Raw genomic sequence first — 19,742 nt, forward strand, 5'->3', positions numbered from 1 at the left:
GTGTGGGGCGCCTGGGCGGCTCAGTCGGCTGAGCTTCGGCTTCAGCTCTGGCTCAGGTCATGATCTCGTGGTTTGTGAGTTCGAGCCCCACGTCGGGCTCTGTGCTGACAGCTCAGAGCCTGGAGCCTGTTTCGGATTCTGTGTCTTCCTCTCTCTTTGCTCCTCCCCTGCTCGTGCTCTGTCTCTCTCTCAAAAATAAATAAACATTAAAAAAATTTTTTTTAAATAAAAAAAAGACTCATGAGGGTGAGGTGCCACCAAACTTAAAAGGGGAATTTATACCCTTGCATGCTTATCTCAGTGTGTATACTTAGTGAAGAAACCAAACATTTAGTAAATAATCCATATACAGGAAAGAAACGACAACAACAACAAAACAGGGGAAGAGAAAAACAAACAATTAAGAGCACAAGTTAATAAACTAGAAAACAAACACTGAAAAAGAGAACCAACAAACCCAAAATTTGGTTTGTTTCAACTACCAGTAAAATGGATAAACTTCTGTTGGAATTGGTTAAGTAAAAAAAAAGGTGCTGATGGCCAGTATCAGGACTGAAAAAGAAAATATGGCTTCATACTCTGACACTCTCAAAAAAGATAACAAGAAGATATTGTAAATACCTTTATAATAACAATACATTTAAATTTTTAGATGAAACGAAAAAAATTTCTAAAGAACTGGGTTAAGAAGAAATAAAGGAGGAAGGATGTTAGCATAACAGAGAACTGACTTTCTGGAAGAGGACGGACAAGGGCCTCCGTGGACTGGGACAGGAGAAACTGAGAAGATGCCCCAGGATCCCAGCAGATAGTGTTCTCCACAAGTGAGGTGTAGTGTGAGTCGGGGGTGGAAAGTGAGGGTGCCCACTGTCTTACCTGTAATAAAGCAGAGCAGTGAGAGCTAGGCTTGAAATAAGCCATCCGATCAGAACTTTGGTTGTTACCATGACAATGGGGTAGCAACCCTCTAACGCCCCAATGAAAAAGCAGAAGGGCCCTGATGACTGAGTAAAGATTCCCAAAGCTGAGATAAATGGTTTTAACAATGAGGATTTAGAGAATTTTTTTTTAAGGATTTAGAATTTTGAGGGGACCCGAAACATTGAAAGTCCATTTGGTTGAGCTGCGTGACTGACAACTGTAAAGCCTTGCTTATTGGGGCAGAGTCACTGTCTTCTGCTGTGTCCCTGGATCCTTGCTTCCTCCTCTATCCTGACTTCAGCTGCTTTAAGGAAAAAGCCACATATGGCAGGAGACTTCAGAGAGGGGAAGGACTTATACTTTTACAACTCTGGGGTGTATTAGTGTAGGTTCGTCAGTTATAACAAAGCTAGCACTGGGGCGGGGGTGTTAATAATGGGGAGGCTGTGCATGTATGGAGGCAGAGTATATATGGGAAATCTCTATCTTCCTCTCAATTTTGCCGTGAATTTCAAATTCTTCTGAAAAAAATAAAGTCTTAGAAAAAAGACAACCCAATAAAAAATGGGCAAAAGACTTGAATAGTGAACAGGCATTTCTTCAAAGAAGGTACACAAATAGTGTAAAACACGCTCAGCATCATTAACCATCAGGGAAATGCAAGTCAAAACCACAGTGGGACAGCACTGCACACCCACTAGGATGGCCGTAACGAAAACAAAGAGACAATAACAAGTGTTGGTGAGGGTGTAAAGAAAGTGGAACCCTCATACACTGTTAGTGGAATGTAAAATAGTACAGCCACTTTGGAAGAGTCTGGCAGTTCCTCAGATGGTTAAACAGAACATAACTATGCACGTCAACAATTCCATGCCAGGTATATATGCATGTATATCCAGGAGAACCGAGAACACATCTACACAGAAACCTATACGCAAATGTTCATAACGGCATTGTTCACAATAGCCAGTGGAGCCAACGCATGTATCCATCAACTAATGAATGGATAAAGATAAATGGAATATTATTTGGCCATAAAAAGGAATGAAATACCCTTGCCACAACACGAATGAACTTTGTCAACATTATATTAAGTGAAAGAAGCCAGACAAACTGAACTGTATGATTCCCCTTCTATGAAATGTATGGAAGAGGCAAATCAAAAGAAACCGAAAGCAGATTTGTGATTGCCTAGGTCAGGGCAGAATTGAGGGGCTGGAGAGTGACAAGTGCGGGGTCAGGGTTTCTTTTGGAGGTAAGGAGAATGCTCTAAAATTGTGGTGGTGGCCGAACAAATACTTGAAATATATGAAAACCCATTGCATTGTAAGAGAGTGAAAGGTATGGTATGTGAAGTATATCTCAATAAAGTGGAAGGAAGGAGGGAGGAAGGGAGGGAGGTGGGCAGGGGTTGGGGCTTGGGCATCACCCGAAGCTAAAGGCCACACAAGCGAGCAGCTTCCCCTGTGCACGCCACCCCCTCCCCACCCCCCACCCTCCCACCGGGCTTCTAGAGGCAGAGCATGGGCCTCTGACTCAGGGGAAGACAAACTTGCAGTGGAGACAGGAAGCTTAAGGGAACCCCATGGCCGGGATTCAAGTCCCACGGCCTCTGTGTCTAAGTGTGTAGTTGCTGCCTGCCGTTCCGCCGGGAAGGGTTGGGGCTTCTCCTTTCAGGGGCCGCTGTAGCTGGGAGATAAGAGGACACCGCAGAGCCCTGTCTTGCAGGCTCTTGTGCAGAAGCTGGTGGAGTCCGGGCGTGGCGGGCCCGAGAGGCGCTTCCATGCAGCAGCTCCCCCTGCCCGAGGCAGGGCCCAGCTGGGAGCTTGCAGAAGCCAAGGTGACCCATGGGGGCTCATGACTCTGAATGTGCCCACGAGCTCGGGAAGGGCCCGACGAGCTGGGCGGCCAAGGGGAAATTGCACAGAGGCTAACGCGTCTCGGTTTTACGTGAAAAAATGGCAGCTACCCCTGGGGGACCTCGTCTTTCACGCCGGTGCCCAAAGCAAAGGTGCTGGCTCAGCGGGCCCTCGAGTCACCCAGGGTCCCCAGAAAGCCTGTCTGGCTTGCCACTGCTCTGGCCGAGCTGGGGCCCGATGGTGTGCCCTGGGGGGCAGCAGCCTGGGGAACCGCCCAGGAGCCCCAGCTGTGGCAGGGCAGCCTGTGGGAAGGTCGGCCGGTGCTTCGGGTGGGATCGGACGCGGTCACCCTGGCTGAGCAGGGACTCTTGACCAGGCACGCCAGATTTTTACTGACCTTTGAGTTGCTGCAAATGGTCTAGCTGGGGGTCAGCACGCTGTCCCGCGAAGGGCCAGATAGTAAATGTGTTTGGCTTTGTGGACCACATACGGTCTCTATCACATATTTTTCTTTGTTCTGTGCTTTTGTTTTTATAGCCCTTTAAAAATATAAACAGCATTCTTAGCTCACAGGCCATCCGCAAACAGACGATGGGCCAGTCCCTAGGCTGTCCTTTGCAGACCCCTAGTCTGGTCTTGTAAACAAAGCTCTGCCAGAACGCCGGGGCGTCGCTCACCCCCACTCCGCCTATGGCCGCTCAGAGTTCAGTATCCAGACAGAGCCCTTCGGCCCGAAAGCCCCACATACTCGCTCGTGGCCCTCCGCTGAGAAAGCCTGCCATCTGTCATCGGGCCTGCTGCTCGGAAGGGCCCGGCCTGGCAGACGAAAGACGCCCACCTTTGGGGCCCGCTAACGTGGGCGCACGGTGCGGCCACTGGATTCAGTCTGGGTCACTCTCAGAGGGGTCCACAGGGAGGAGCGTTCTCTGATGGCGCTGATGGGGACCAAGCTGCCGATGGAGGCCTCTCGCCGGCCGACACTGCCCCTGAGATCCCTCCTTATACCGGAAATGGCACCACGGCCACGGCAGGGACCCAGTGAAAGGAAAGGCCTCTGTGTTGCTGGTGCAGAAGCCCCTCCCACACACCGGGTTTGTCCCCATGGAAGCTGGCCCACTTTCCATCTTGCCGAGAAGGACCGTGGGCCCCCAGGCCCAGCATCTAGGGGACAATGCTGCTGTGGCAGCCCAACCACCTGCTCCGGCCACATCACTGTCAACTTCCTGGGCCATTTGTGCCCGACAGAGATGCTCCCTCTGTGTCACAGGCCACTGAACAGCAGAACTGTCCGGGGACCATTCTATGCTTCCCACCATCCACTGGCATCGGGCCTTGCCGAGCTCTGGATCAGCCTCCCCAGACCCCACCCCAAAGACCTCCGCCTCTGACACCCCGTGGCCCTGGTCTGGGCAGCTTGCTCACTGAATGTGGCCGTCCCCCGCCAGGATTTGCTTCCTCTTGGTTGCCCTTGGGTAATGACCGGGACGGGAGGAGACTGATAGGGGGTTGTGCGGGCCTATTTTGAAAATTGGGGCCTACGCCCACACTGCTCCCGGACACGATGGTGCAGCTCCCCCTACCAATAGCAGGACAGGCCAGCCCCTGGGGGTGCCTGCCGGGTGCAGCCGGGCCGAAAGGGGCTCAGGGTTCAAACTGAACTCTGGTGCAGCCACCTGGATTTTCTTGGTGGACCAACACGTCCCTAGGTCCTGGAGACCCAGGTCACTTGGTTGCGTACCCCCTCACTGTCATCTGTGGTGGTCCACGGGGGCCGAAGTAGGGATGTGATGAGTCTATATAAATTTCACTCAGATGCCCCCATTGCTTTTTTTCTCCTAAAGCCTGCAGGTGAAAGGTCTGTGTGCGAGCAGGTGATGGGTGGAGAGAAGGCACGAGATACTGAGATGGGCACACTGTGCAGGCGGAGACCCACCTGGGCACCGGCAGGGGCCACCTCAGGCCTGGGGGCTCGGGGGTCAGAAGCAGTGACGATTCTTTCCCCCTGGATCCGGCACCTGGCAAGGCAGGGAGCACCGTGACCTGTGCTGGGTTTGCACCCCTGCTTGCAGCAGAAACAGTGGACATAGCCAGTCACAAACTATTCTGCTGGGCCTGACTCCCAACGTGGGCCCCTGCCTCTCACGGGCTACCACACATGTCGTACGACCTTGTCTAGGCCCTTCAGACACAAGCTCACACTTGGCCTTGGGTTATGTTGTGTGTGGCGAGCAAGGCCACAAGAGCTTGGGGACACGGCCCACAGACCTCAGGCAGAGATCTAGATCAGGTTAGCATCAGATCCCAAACCGTGGTGGCCTGTGCCCCTCGGGGGAGGGTGAGCCACGGAATGTCCCTCCACGGGGGTGGAGATGAGGGGGCCAACCGTGCCCCATCGGCCTGAGACCGAGGGGGTTCCTGGGCCTTCCAGTGCCGAGACCTGGAAGGTTCCGGTAAAGCAGGATGAGATGGTCGCCCTAAGGGGAATCACGTTTTTGGCCCATTTGCTGCCCCTGTAATTATGGTGGTGGCACCAGAGGTCAGCGGTCCGAGCTCCTCGTGTGGGTCGTAAGGGGGAGTAGCCTGGTCTCAGGCCGCACCCTGGCCGAAGTAGCCCCTGCCAGCCTCTCCGGGACTCACGCACAGCCGGCTGCACCTGCAACCCGGCGGCGAGGTGCAGTCCACACCGCAGGGCTTCACGCTGCTGCTGGGAGCCCCGTGGGGGGCAGCCCGCGGGAAATGCGTCATGAGGCAAATCACACAGAATCGGTCCCGGCCTCTGTGGTCCGACTGATCAGATTGACTGTTGGAATGGCAGACTCATGTGAAAATCTGAGTTGGGCCAAGAACGTGTGGGGCCGAGGAGGCGGACTGTGGAGAGAGGCAATCTGCCACGGGTCCTCAGCACCTTCGTGTTTTTGTTGGGTATGCCAAGAACGCAAGGCTCCATCTGCCGTCCCTGGGCTGCGGCTCGGGGTTGTGTTTGCAGAGATCAGCTTGAGGGATGAAGTGTCTCCCTTGTGCACAGAGGGCAGGCTTCCCCAGGCTCAGTGTTTCTTGGCCGTGACACAAACCCACAGTGCGGGGAGCATGTACCTAGACCCCTGTGTTGCCCCGTGGGACTCGGGGAGCAAGGGACCCCGATGCGGATGACTGCTCTGCGCTGCCCGCTGCACCCTGGGTCTGTGCTTCTGACCCAGGAGTCTAGGGTCCTGCCAGCACCCCCCCCCCCCCCCCACCATCTGAAACAGGCTAACATGAGCCAGTAAGGAGGGCACAGCAAATCCTAGGCCTTGACAACTTCACGTTAACAACCTTGAAATTGTACATAAAATGGAAATTTTCCTAGAAAAACACAACCTACCAAATGCGAGGAGAAATAGAAAACTTTTAAAAATATAATCGTTAAAGAAATTTGAATCGGCACAAAACTTTCTCCCAGGAAAGCTTGCTCCAGACGGCAGCCCCAGTCAGTTCCAGCTGACATGTAGGGGTAACTCCAGAAACACACCCGCCCTTCTAAACAGAAGAATCACTTCATGAGACGGGCACGATCATGACACTGAGATTAACAGGGCCAGTTCGTGCAGGAACAGCAACCAGGCCAGTTCCACTCACCGAAAACGTTGCCAAAATCTTCAATAAATTAGCAAACTGAATCCAGTGATGTATGAATAGGATAAACAGTTCATCATTAGCAAGTTGGATTTTTGTGAGGAGTACAAGCTTGGCTTTACATTAGAAAACCAACTAATTTAAGTAATTTAAATGATCCACTTAGCAGAGTAAGGGAGAAAGTCCTATAATCACCTTACTAGGTATAGAGATGGCAGTTAATAAAAGTCAGCATCCATCTGGGATCAAACTTCTCAGAACACGAGGAACGTAAGAGAACACCCTTCATCTGATAAAGAGTGTCTTCACAATAAACAAGAACAAACATCATGTTTAGTGGTGACATACAGACTTGGTTTCTGAGACTGGGAACGAGACAAGGAGCCTTCTAACACCATTTCCACATTGGAGACCCGAGCCAACACAGCAAGGCAAAAAAAAAAAAAAAAAAGGAATCAAAAAGTAAAGAGATCAGACAGGGAGGAACACAGCTGCTATGAGTTGTGTAGGATACGAAGATGGTTGTAGAAAATCTGAAAGAATCCCCAAATAGTTTAGTAAAACTGATAAGAGGCTTGGTTCGGTTGTTAAATATAAAATTAGAAAATGTAAAAAAGTCAACTGTGGTTCTACACACCGGCAATAAGCAGAAAAGAAATGAAAGAAAATGCACCATTTACACTAGTAAAAATATAAAGCGCTTAAGAATAAGTTTAACGGGAGATGCACAAGATTTGTCCGCAATCACTTCTAAAACTGGATTGAAAACATTCACGACAACTTAGATAAATATAAAAGCACACCGTGTTCCTGAACCGTATGACTCAATACTGTAAAGATACCAGTTCTCCCACGCGGATTTATATACTCAAGGCAGTGTCAAAAAATCCCAGCGAGTATGTGTGTGTTCGTGTAACTTGATAAGCCAATTCTAAACTGTAAATGAAAATGCGACGCCAAGAGTGACCATGACTCTCTCAAGAACGAGGCAGGTGCTTGCTGTGACAGACACTGAGGTCTCCCACAACACCGCGGTAACCTGGCGATGCTGGCTCAGGGACAGAGAGTCAGGAGGCAACCCCACACGCAGGACAATCCGTTTGGACAGAGGGGGCGCGGTGGAGCCCTGGGAAGGGGGACAGGGTGGTTCCTCTTTTGTAAGATGGGAACCCGTGTACCTTCGATCTCGTGCCACACACGGAGCCCAGCTCCAGGTGCGTTAGACGCCTCAGTGTGAACAACAAAACAATCCGGCAATAACACTGTTGGAGAATATATTCCTGACTTCTGAGGGTGGTTTTTAAAATCCGGCACAAAAACTTCTAACCATAAAAAGAAACCTGGACACATTTTATTACATTAAAATTAAGAACGTCTACTCACGCAAAGACGCCATTAACGAGGGTGAAATAAGGCGCAGAATGGGAGGAGAGATTTACGATACTTGGGACCTGGGTTTGTCAAGCACTCCCCCAAATCAACAGGAAAAAGGCAACTGTGTAGAAAAGAGGGGAAGGACTTTACAGATGAGGAAATCCAACAGTCGGCGAACACGCACAAGATGCGTTCAGCCTCGTGGAAGAGAAAGGAAATTAAAACCGCATTAACGCACCAGTGCACAGCTGCCAGATGGGTAAAAGCGTCGGCTAGGGTGTCATGCGGTGGGGACGCCTGTCGCCGCCACATCTAATGAAGCTGAAGACGGGCGCGTCCCCCGGCTCAACGCTCTCGCTCTCGTGTGAGACGTGCCCTTGTGGACACCCGGGTACATGTTCCAGAGTTTCATAAACAGCCTGGTTAAAAATAGTCTAAAAGTAGGAACCCCAAATGTCCCCCACGGTGCAGCAGATAAACCACTTGTGATCTCTTCACGTAATTACCGGCAGTGACAAACCAAGACGCCGCGCCAAACGTGGGTGGGCGAACGTCCGCACGGTTTGGAGCAAAGGAGACAGGTGCAAGAGAACGGGCTCCGCGTGCCTCCGTCAGACCGAGTCTGCACACGGTCTTAGGGGTGCATGGTGGCGGGGGGGGGGGGGGGAGGAAGGTGAGGGCATCGTCACGAGGGGCCGGGGCTAGGGGCTTGCGCTGCATTTGTGCCTTTGTGGCACACGCGTTTAGGAAGAGAGCTAAGGGTGAGAAGTCACAGGTGGGCAAGGTGACTGCGGATGGGACAGAGGCCACTGCAGCAGGCACCGGGGGACCCTGGGTCGGGTTGGAGCTGCGGGCAGCTATGGGCCACCTGCCGGGGTGGGACTGGCCTGCACCTCCCTCCCTGCATCCCTTAGCTGGTCTGCTCCCCACTGTGGCTCCTACAGACAGACCACTGAGTTTCCTCCTGTCTTTGAAGTCCAAGTCCAGCCCCCAGGTGTGTGTGTTGTGTGCCCCCATCCCACACTGACGCTGCCCGCCTCCCCCCCCACCCCCCGGGTGTGGGCCTGGAGCCCAGGGGTCCAGGAAGGAGGCAGAACAAGCCGGCCCTGTTTCCCTGCCAGGGCAGGGCCGGGCCAGGACCACAGCCGAGAAGGCGGTGGGGGCCCAGGGGCTGAGCAAGCGGGCTGCTGGCAGGCGCTGTCACCTGGACAGGAACCTTGTTGGACTTCCTTTCCCCAGATGAGAGCATCTGCTCGTCCGGTGAAGGTTTGGGGAGTGGGCAAGCTGGACCAGAGGGCTGGGTGTGGCGGAACAGAGCAGGGAGCTGAGGGGTGCGGGGAGCCGTGTGGCCGCCGCTTTCCACCCCACACCGGGGTCCCTCCCCCCCTTCAGGGTGGGGCAAATGCCGCTTCCCACAAAATTCCAATTTTATTATTATTTTTCTACGTGCAGTAGTACTTTATGAAACATGCGATGCAGACATGGAAACTGAGGAGAAAGGATTAGGCCCAGACTCCCCCTCAGATGCCCCCCTGTCGCCACGTGAATGTCCTAGATGAATCATTTAGGTCTGATCCACACCTGTGACTTAGAGAAGGGGGACCACCAGCACTATTGAGCCACTGAATCCCCAGAAACGTGGCCACGGGCCTGGGTGTTTGCTGGAGCCCGGGGCCTGGAACGGCCGCCCCCCACTGGCTGGCCATGAGGATCTGGGGCCAGATGAGGGGACTGCCCAGCTCACTGGCACTCTCACAGAGACACAGGGAGACCCCAGGAGCAGTGGGGACAGGGGACCTGCTTGCACTGGTCTGCAGGACCTGTTGCTCCCAGCCCCTCCCTGCAGACCCCGCCGGCCAGGCCTCCCTGCAGCCACCCTGTGGTGTCCCTAAGCCAGGCCTTGGGGTCAGTTCTCCTCTCCCACACAGCGGCTGTCTCTCTGGTGTCCAGGCACCTGCTGCTGAGAACAAGGCTGCCCCTGGGGGTCCCGGCCCTGGGACCTGGGTGGGACTTGCACACGGGCTACCTTGTGAGGCCTGCGTGGAGCACAGAACCGAGTGCAGGGGTGGGTGACTGGCAGTTGCACCCTCCACGCCATCCCCCTGCACTCTCCTGTCCCAGGCAGGTGCAGGAGGCCTGCGGTCAGTCAGCGGAGGGGGTGTTTCAATCCCCTCTGAGCTGGCTAGTGGTCCTAGGGAAGGAATTGCTGGTGGTCGCTCTTAGGGAGGCCCCGAGGCCACATGTAACAGGAAACCGCAGTGACTCTGTGAACTGCATGGTGGCCCTGGGGTGGAGAGGCCCCTCTTTGACCTGGGGGAAGGGCATGTGTCTGTGTGCATGCGTGTATTGTGTGTGTGAGTGTACGTGTGTATGAGTGTGTGTGAATATGTATGTGTATGAGTGTGTGTATAAGTGTGTATGTGTACGAATGTACACGTGTGTACGAGTATGTGTATATATATATGAATGTGCGTATGTGCATGAGTGTATGTGATGAGTGTATATGAGTGTGTGTATAACTGTGTATGTATGAGTATATATGTGTGCATGTATGAATGTGTATGTGATGAATGTGTGTATGTGTGTGTGCATGTGATGTGTGTGAGTGTGTATGTGATGAGTGTGCATATGAGTGTGTACATTGTGTATGAGTGTGTGTGTATGAGGGTGGATATGTAATGAGTATGTGTATGAGTGTGTATATATGAGGGTGTATATGTGTGTATGAATATGCATGTGTGTGTATGTGTGTATGAGTGTGCGTTTATGAGGGTGAATGGGTGATCATATGTATGTGATGAGTGTGTATGTGTGTGTATATATGATGTGTGTGAGTGTGTATGTATATGAGTATATGTATGTGTAAGAGTGTGCTTGTGTGTATGAATATGTATGTGTATATATGTATAAGAGTGTGTGCATGTATATGAGTATGTATGAGTATGTGTGTGTATGAGTGTGTGTATGTAATGAGTATGTGTGAGTGTATGTGTACAAGTGTGTATGAGTGTGTTCATGTGTATGAGGGCATATGTGTGTATGAGTGTGTATATGTATGAATGTGTATGTGATGAGTCTGTATGTGTGTATGAGGATGTGTATTTGTGTATGAATGTGTGTGTGTGAGGGCGTGTGGTGATTGTGTATATGAGTGTGTACCTGTGTCTACATGTGTATCAATATGTACGTGTGTATGGGTGTGTATGAGTGTATAATTGTGTATATGTGTGTATGAGTGTGTGTATGTGTGAATGAGCGTGTATGTACGAGGATGTATATGAGATGAGTGTGTGTATGACTGTACATGTGCATGAGTGTTTGCATGTTTATGAGTGTGTATTGTGATTGTGTATGTATGACAGTGTGTATATAATGAGTGTGCGTATGTGTGTATGAGTGTGTACATATATGAGCGTGTATGTGATGAGTGTATGAGTGTGTATTATGCATATGAGCATGTGTGTGTGTACGTGCATGAGTGTGTGGCTGTGTGTAGGTGATGAGTGTGTACGAGTGTGTATATGCACATGAGCGTGTGTGTGTGCCTGGGTGTGCAGTGCGGTGTGGGGGCTGGCCAGAGGGCGCCCATGCCTTTTCTGCAGGACCAGCCCCCTTCCCCCCCCCCCACGCCGCCTGTTGAGAAGCACAGAAGGACAGCACCGGTGGCATTTCCGACTTGGATAAAACCAGGAAAGAGCGGAAATGTCCTGGAGAGCCTCTCGGAGGCGACCTGCAGCCCAAAGTATGTGACGTGTGTTTGGCGGGTCCCTGAGCCGGGAGTTTGAGGGCTCGCCAGTGCCACCCTTGCTGGGTGGAGGGGCTGCTCTGAGCGGGCCAGGCAGGCCTGGAGGGGAGCCAGAGACCCCCGAGGCCATAGCACCCCTGCTCTGCAAACATCAGATCCAAACGGGCGGGGCCTTGGTTCCTGCTTTGACTTCTCTGCCAAAAATAAAACAATAAAGCCCCTGAGGCCTTTTATAAGCTTGTTTTGAAAAATGTAGGCATGTTTTTTATTTCCTGGCAGCTTTCTGGGTAATTAGGATTCCTCCCACGGCACAGTTGGGGGCTGGAGTCCGGCTTGCAGGGCAGCAAGTGGGCAGGGCCCCTGGGGCTCCCGGGCAAGGTCAGGTCTGAGCCCCGGAGACCCAGAACTTGCCGCACGCCCAACCCAGGAAGGAGGGGAGGCCCGCCCCGGGCTGAGACTCGGCAAACAGGCAGACTCAAGGGAGCGGCCCCAGGGCCCACTTCCGGGGGAAGTGCCCCCACCAGAACTGGGGCAGGAGGGAGTCCCCCCGAGGCTGGGACAGCAGAGTTTGGTGTTGGAGGAGTAGTCCCTTCTGCCCCCACAGGCCCAGCCCGCCTGGATCTCGGGGCCCCGGGACTGGGCTTCCTGCCGTGTTCTCCCTTTCCTCTGTCCTCCTCCAGGGCCGCCCTGTGGCCACCCTCTGGTCTCCTGGGGGGCCCCACAGTCCAGGCCCTTGTTCCCCCCACCAACAGAGGCTGCCTCTCCGGGTGTCCCAGCAACTGTCCCTCCTTTATCCTTGTGTAGATGGCAGCTCCCGCCTCCCCCTCCCCGGCAAAGCCTCCCCCCGCCTCTCCTCTGGTACACCAGGACCGGGTGCCCCCCCAGGGCAAGAGCCCAGCTCCCCAGTGGCTCCTGGACACGCCTGCCTGTGGAATACAGTCCCACAGCATCTGGGCACCCTTGCCCTCCCTCGGCATCCATTACCAGCCCGAGCCGCTGCCTCCCCGTCTCTCTGGAGACCATGTTGCCTTTCAGCCTGGTCCACTCCTCAGATACCGGGGCCCTCCTTTTGGACACCCTGCACCCCTGGGCCACCCTGCATCTCTGTGACCACCATGGGGTCCACTGTCATCCTGCAGCCACCACAGCTGGAGATGCAGCTGCTGTGTCCCTGCCCTCCACTCACACTCACTTCTGGGGACAGCAGTTGCTCCTTCGGGACCCCAGCTCCACCCCAGACCCCATCCCCAGCAAGCTTCTGAAGCTGCCTCTGCCCATGCCCCCTCTGCCCAGAGTAGCCAGCAAGGCTCGAGGGACTGCGTTTGGCTTTGGCCCACCCCGAGCCCAGCTCAGGGGACAGTGTGGTCCTGGGCTGCCCCCCGGTGTGGAGGGGCTGGGGTCAGGGACCCGAGCCTGGACCCCGTCCTGTTCTCACTCCTCCTTCCCGCACTCGGCCTGTGCAGCTCAGACTTCTGGACCTATTGAGTCCCCTCGGGCCTGGGGAGCAGGGCAGTGGCTAAGCACACAGTAGGTGTTTAATGAACAACTTGCCCCACTTTGTAAAGAACCAGTTTTTGGATGTTGAGGCCCTAAGGCTGGGTCTTCCTGGAGACCAAGTATGGGGAGAAACCAGCCGGGTGCCCTCACCCAGCTGCCTGCTCACAGACCCATAGCAGCAGAATCCCTGGGGCTCAGGCTCTTCCAGATTGTTCTGTCCTGGGGCCCACTCACTGCCCCACCCCCATCACGGATCACAAGGAGCATCCGTGCCCAGGGCCCCGTTGGGGCGGCTTGTCCTGGCCGCCCCGTACCAGTAAATGGGAGGCAGTGAACACCCGAGCCTGCGGGGCTAGGAGTGTCCAGGGCCAGCCGTGAGCAGGAGGGCAGGTCAGTGGGTGTCCTCAGGAAGAGCAGCGTTTCTCAGATGGAACTCTGGACAGGCACCAGGACCCCCTGGTCAAAATGCGGAGTCGGGCCCATGCAAGCCTCTGGAGTCAGACCCTCTGGGAGGGCCCGGGGATCTACATTTCTACCATGCCCCCTGGCGACCGGCAGCACCACATGCTGGGGTCGTGCCCTGCAGGTGCACACAGCTCCTGATGGCTGCTGGAGCCGAGGGAGGTGGTGGGGGGGTGGTGGCGGAGCAGTTGCCCCCGGGCTGAGCCGGGCCAGGTGAGGCGGCCACCTGACCCAGCAGAGGAAGGTGGCGAAGAGGATGCCCTTCTGAATGGCCGGGGCAGTAAGGAGACATTCCTTCGGACGCAGTCAGCCCACTTGGGGGAATTTATTGTGAGGAAAGGACGAGAGACCCGTAACAAGGCGTGTATAGGGTGCACGCGCACCAGCGCACCGTCAGTTCATGGGAGACGCTGAAACCAGCCACAGGGGCAACAGTCAACAGAGCAGTCGACTTAAATAATTATGATGCAGCCACAGGAAGGAATATTACACTGTCACCTAAAAGCATGTCTCTATAAATTTAAGGCATGGGAAATGCTCACAGCCTAAAGTACTGAAAGAAATATGCAAAATAGAAACTTGCACGAAATGGGAGCCCCAGGTTTGTCTCGTGGGCCCCTAGGTATGTTTGCAAACAGATCAAGAAGAATTTCACCAAAATGTTAAAAGTGTTGTTTTTGGATGGTGGGATTATGCCCGTACCATCCCACCGATCAGAAGATGAACAACAACATTGACCTAGAAGCTTCTAGGAGCTAGCTCTCTTCCGGAAGCCAGGATAGCGCGGTGAACAAAATAGACAAGGATGATGGTGATACTTAAACCAAAACACTGCTGCTAGTGCATCTGGACTCCTTGATTCCGAGCAAGGGCTCAGTCAAGCTTTTGGAATGAATGAACGAGTGAATGAATAAATGAACGAGGGAACAAGTCACTGGTGAAGGAGTGCACGAGGTTTCCGTGGTGAGTTTTCTGGAAGGACAGGGTTTGGCGAGCTGGTCGCTTCTGGCTCCGCAGTTCATACAGTCACCGAGGGCTAAGGAGTGGGGACCCCGGGCTCATTCCCAGCTGGCTAGGCTTGCCTCCCAGTGGGGCTGGCCAGGTGTGTGGCCAGGTGCTCTGGGCACAGACACAAGGGTGTTCTCACCAGGAGGCATTCGCTCAGTTTGACGTAAAGTCAAGCTGACAGCATTACTGCAAGGTCGCAGCAAGGAATGTCCCCCCACTCTTAATCTACACGCTCCCACTGCTCGGACTTGCCCCGTGCACTTGCTCCCCCCCCTGTCTGTCTGTCCGTCTGTCCCTACGCAATGTTTCCCGAGCTGTTGGAGAGTGAAGGGCAGACAAGAACGCTCTCTGCTGGAAGCACACACGCAGGACCCGGGTCGGGAAGCTAGAGACTGATGTGAGGCTGTCCACACTACTTCCTCCCATTTACACGCTTAATCATTTATTTCCTTTTACCAGCGCGAGCTCACTGGCTCCCCCTTTATCCAATGGATTAAAACCTATTACTACCATTATTTTCATGCTCAGATTGCCCCCCGTATGGCCAGGGAGCCTGTTTGATGGCCTCTGTGTCCTCTGGACACATCCCAGCCATTCTTGGAGCACTCTTCTTCCTCCTGCGTGTGACTGATTTCCAGGCGCATTTTGCACTTTCCCTGCCAGGGCTCTATCATCTCCAGAGAGTCCTGGTTCCTTCCAGGGAGAACTGATGTTTGGCAAGCAGGATCTGAGCACTAGGAGTGCTTGGCACTACGGGGGTATCGCAGCGTTGCTCTCCCTCAGTGGACAGAGCCAGGAAACGAGTGAGCTGTGTGCATAGACACATGTGCAAGGGCCTGTGTCCACAGCCGGCTGCCATAAGATATGAACGTAGACATACGGCCATATGTACCGTGAGGTCATACCTCCGTGGCTCGCAGGGCACACGTCCGCATGCAGGAAGTGGACGCCAAATGGGAACGACTGAGGTGGGGTCAGGGGCCAGCACAGGAGGCAGAGCTGGAGGGTGTGGTGGGGACAAGGGGGCCAGACCACCCAGCCTCAGGGCCAGGAGCAGGTAAGGGCTGGAAGGAGAGCCAGGATCTCATTCACATTTGGCAATGCTGCTTCAGCCGCCTGATGCACAGGCTGGAGGGGCAGGACCGGGAGACAAAGGCCAGCGAGGAGGCACCTACATGCATCCAGGCGGGTGGGAACGGTGGTCCTGCCCAGGGCTGTGGCCATGCAGGCGCTGAGGGGTGGGATGTATTTCTAAGTCTCCAGCAAGGAGGGGACAAGGGAAAGGAGGGAGGCATCAAAAGGCTACGGTGGGCCTAGGGAGGAAGCAGGACCTCTGTCTGGGTCCTGCTAAGTTTGAGATGGAATGCTAAGGAGGCAGCTGGACAGGGTGGTCTAAAGGCCCCTGAATCTGCATTCTGAGCCTCAGTTTCCCCATCTGCCCTCTGATATCCAGGCGTGGCCACCAGGTAGGCATGGGAGGCACTGGCCAGGTCGCCTGCTTTGGAATAAACACCTTCCCTTCTCTCACTTAGCTTTAATCGTAGCCACCCACCGGCCTGCCCGTGCGGGACCCCCCGCGCCCTCCCGGTGCCGTCAGGCAAGCTGTCCGGGCATGGCACCCTCAGGAATCCCACGGTCTTTCTCGCTGAAGGAAGAGAAGGCACAGCATGCTACTATGTCCACATGGACACTTGTTTTTCCAATATTATCTTTGTTTCCGGAAAAAGCTCTCACGGAGATATATGTTTTGTTAGCGGCCATAATGTTCATTTCTGATGAAACTGTTTGTTTTCCTAGTAGATCTTTCCACTTTAGAACCATTTCTCCCAGTTGTTTTGGTAAGAGTAGATGTTTTTGGTGAGGCTATTAAGAAGGTCAACCGTTTTAAGAATATTTTCACCCGTGACTGTGAGGGGGAAAGCTGAGCCTGGCCCAGATGCTTTAGGAGCATTTTGACGGTGTTCTGTTCAAATGGTGCCAACGTGAGTTTTCCCATTTCCAAGCTGCGCGGGCCTGCTCCGGCCCCTGCAGACCCTGAGCACAGCTCTGCGCTGTCCACCGTGCACTTCTGGGAGTCAGTCCTGGCCTACAGAGAGGACAGCGGCCCCCTCCTACCACTGTCACGTCACCAAATGCTGCTGCCAAGGTGCCGAAGCTTCCCGCATCGGCATGGGGAGTGCCGTGGTCGCCGGGGGAGAGAGCACGTGACGGTGGCCACGGTGGTGGAGGGGCTGGTGGTGGCCACTCGGACAGGGCCCGGTGAGGGTGTCAATAGTGCAAAAGATGGGAGTGGTGGTGCGGGTGGCCTTGAAGGTGGTGGGGAGGGTGCTGGTCATGTCAGGAGGGGCCGATGGAGCGGGTGACAGTGGTGAAGGGGGAGGTGGTGGCCCAGCGGGGGTTGCTCGGGCGGGTCGATGGCAGCGCAGGTGGTGCGAGTGGCAGTGGATGGAGTTGAAAGTGGCTGAGGTCGTGGTTGGGGCGGCGGGGTTGGAGGTAACAATGCATCCGGCCGGCCTAACTCTTTTCTATTCAGGGGACGGCAGGTGCCCAGTGGCCCACCCACAGAGCAATGCGGTGACGAGCCATCGCGTTTCATTCCTTCTGTGGCCCACAAATGGCTCCCACACCGGGAGCACCAGACACAGAACCCTCGCCCTCGCCCCTCGCCCTGAGGACTCCTGCTGTCCTGAGTGCCTGGCCCCAGAGCTCCCTCTGGGAGTCCCTTCGGGAGGCACTGGCCTGAGTAAGTGGCTCCTGGACTCAGGAGGAAGGGAGAAAGGGAGGGAAAGGCTCGGAGGGGACACTCCGCCCAGCTGCTGCCACACCCAGGGGGGCTTCTGCCCAGAAGCAGGCCCTGCCCTGACCACCTGGACAGGGGTCCCAGCCTCCTGCCAGCGGGCCTCAGGCGTCAAGGAGGGCGGGGCAGGGTCTAGGTGGCTGCCAGAGGGTACTTGCAGGCCAGGTGCAGAACTGAACAGGCCAGGTGCCCCGCTCGGGAGACTGAGGCCCCAGGGAGCACGTGGCTGCCGTCACACTGACGTCTGGGACCAGGACGGGGCCAGGACTCTGCGGGGGGGCCAATGGCCGGGCGGACGCGGTGTGCGCAAGCTGCCCAAGCCCCGGGGGCCGGTGAGGCCGGGCCCGCGCTCCGCTCGCCCAGGTGGCCGGGCCGCAGCTCGAACCCCACCCCCGCCCGCCTCTCCCGCGGGCCGCTGTCCGGCCTTGGCCGCCGCAGGGAGGAAGCGCTGTCCTCATTCCACCTCTGGCCGCCGCGGTGCCAAGTTGCTGGCGGCGGCGGCGCGAGTCGGGGCGGCGGGCAGCGGCGGGGGCGCAGCGCCCGCCCCGGCGCCCCCGCGGCCCGAGGTTACTCACGTAGAGTCCGGAGTGCTCGGCGCCGAAGAACGGGAAGGGCACGGAGAGCGGCTGCAGCCCCGAGCCGCCGTCGTCCTGCTTGGGGGTGACAGCGTCGCCGCGCTCCGTGCCGAACGGGTAGAAGTCGGCGAGGGCCACCGCGCCGCGCACCCCGCGCACCCCGAGCCCCAGGGCGGCGGCCAGGAGCAGCGCCCAGGCGGCGCCGCGCAGCATCGCCGGGGATCGGCGGGCGGGACGCAGCAGGACACTGCGGGGACCGAGCGGGGGACACTGCGGGGACCGAGCGGGGGACAGAGCGGGGACACTGCCGGAACCGAGCGGGGACGGAGCGGGGACGCAGTGGAGGCAGAGTGGGGCGCAGTGGGGACAGAGCGGGGGGCGCAGCGGGGACGGAGCGGGACCGAGCCGGACGCAGCGGGCACAGAGCGGGGACCGAGGGGCCTCGCGGTCCGTGTGGGGCCGGAGCCGGCGGGGCCGGGTGCGGTGCGGGCGGCGCGGCGCGCCGTCGGGGAGCTCCCGCGCGCTCGGCCGGGCCGCGCTCGGGTCGCCGCTCCGCGAAGGAAGGCGCCGGGCGGGACCGCGTTCAGGGCCGGCCCCGCCCCAGGGGCCGCGGCTTAAATACCCGGCCGGGCGGTCCCCGGGCCTGGGCGGGGCTTGGGCGGGGCCATGCAAATAAGGCCGCTCTTAAAGCGCCAGGCCCCGCGGGAGGGCGAGGGCGCTCGCTGCGCGCCCGGGGCCGCCCCGCGGTGGCGAGGAGGAGCTCCCTGGCCCAGGCTTTGGCGAGGTGAGCGCTTCGCGGGAGCGCTCCTGCGGCGGGGACCGTCCTCCTCCTCCGTGGGTTCTCAGCTGCCAGACTGGAGCGAGCCCAGAGGAGGCGCGTTGCTCACGGCGCAGTTCTGAGACAGACCCTAAGGCCTGCCTGCCTGAGATGTTGGTCGGGGCCACCCTGGCTTAGCAGTGCCTTGATACCCTTATGGAAGTGGCCAGGGGCCAGCCCCGTGTTGCTCCCCAAGATCTGAGCCTGTGGACACTTGTTGGGGGGGGTGCTCCTGGTCTGATTTTATGTGAGGACCCCTGGCCTGGGGGAATTCAGGGCACTAAACAGGTGCACTGACCCATCAGGGAGAAATCCCCCGGGAGGTTTTCTGATGGGTTCGGGGCCCTAAGGGAACTTCACAGCAAGAGAGTCTCTAGCAGACTCCAGGGTAAGGAGGGCTCTAAGGGAAGGCTGGTCCTCTTGGGCCGGGCGGGGGGGAGGGGCAAGTGGACGGATGTTAGTGGGCCTGGCGGACCGCAGTAGGGCCTCCAGAGCCCAAATTCAGATTCCGTATCCCCAGCTGTGGCCATCCCAGCGCTTCTCCCGTCTCTGAGACCACTGACCGCACACCTGGTCCCTCCCCAGGTGCAGGGCCTGACTCCTGGGGTTGAGGCCCTCCCCCACCCCCCCTTGCTCTCAGAATCCCGGTGTTAGGGGATGTGTGAGTGCAGGCCCAGCCCGGAGCCCCTGGAGACAGCGGTGTTCCCGTCAGAGATCAGCAGAAACAGCCAGCACGATAGCAGCAGCTGCCACTGAGTTTCTGGGCGCTTTTACGCTGGGCTCCGTGTTTTTTCTGTGTGTCCTAAAACGTCTTCAGTGAACAGGTGTTGCTCTGTGGTCAGCAAGAAATAGTAAATGTGACTTTGAGGAAGTAGTGGAAAGGTCCTCTGAGTGTGACTCTGGGGGCCAAAGGTTTACACGGGTCCCGTTCGGCTAGTATCCTGGTGGCCTCGCCGTTCAAGGAGGCAGCCCCTGTGGGGCACTGGCCCGAGAGAGGTTCCCCTTCAACTTCTCTCTGGTTCCCCTGTGCTCAACTGCGAGAAGGCCAGCCCTGGGGCCGGGCTCCTGCCTCAGA

General features: G+C 56.4%; 1 protein-coding gene across 7 annotated transcripts in view; it reads right to left on the reverse strand.

The window, feature by feature from the left end:
• The window catches only part of SNED1 (sushi, nidogen and EGF like domains 1), an 87,709-nt gene extending 69,257 nt beyond the window's left edge, over positions 1-18,452 (reverse strand). For all 7 annotated transcript variants that reach the window (XM_060624380.3, XM_078450633.2, XM_078450632.2 and 4 more), the window contains exon 1: positions 17,851-18,452. In XM_060624380.3, coding sequence (XP_060480363.2) covers positions 17,851-18,063 — 213 coding nt within the window. In that variant the 5' untranslated portion in view covers positions 18,064-18,452. The remainder of the gene's footprint in view (positions 1-17,850) is intronic.
• Between the last annotated feature and the right edge of the window lie 1,290 nt (positions 18,453-19,742).

Source organism: Panthera onca, chromosome C1 (assembly GCF_046562875.1).
Source record: "Panthera onca isolate mPanOnc1 chromosome C1, mPanOnc1 haplotype 2, whole genome shotgun sequence".
In the NCBI taxonomy this organism is placed as follows: domain Eukaryota; kingdom Metazoa; phylum Chordata; class Mammalia; order Carnivora; family Felidae; genus Panthera; species Panthera onca.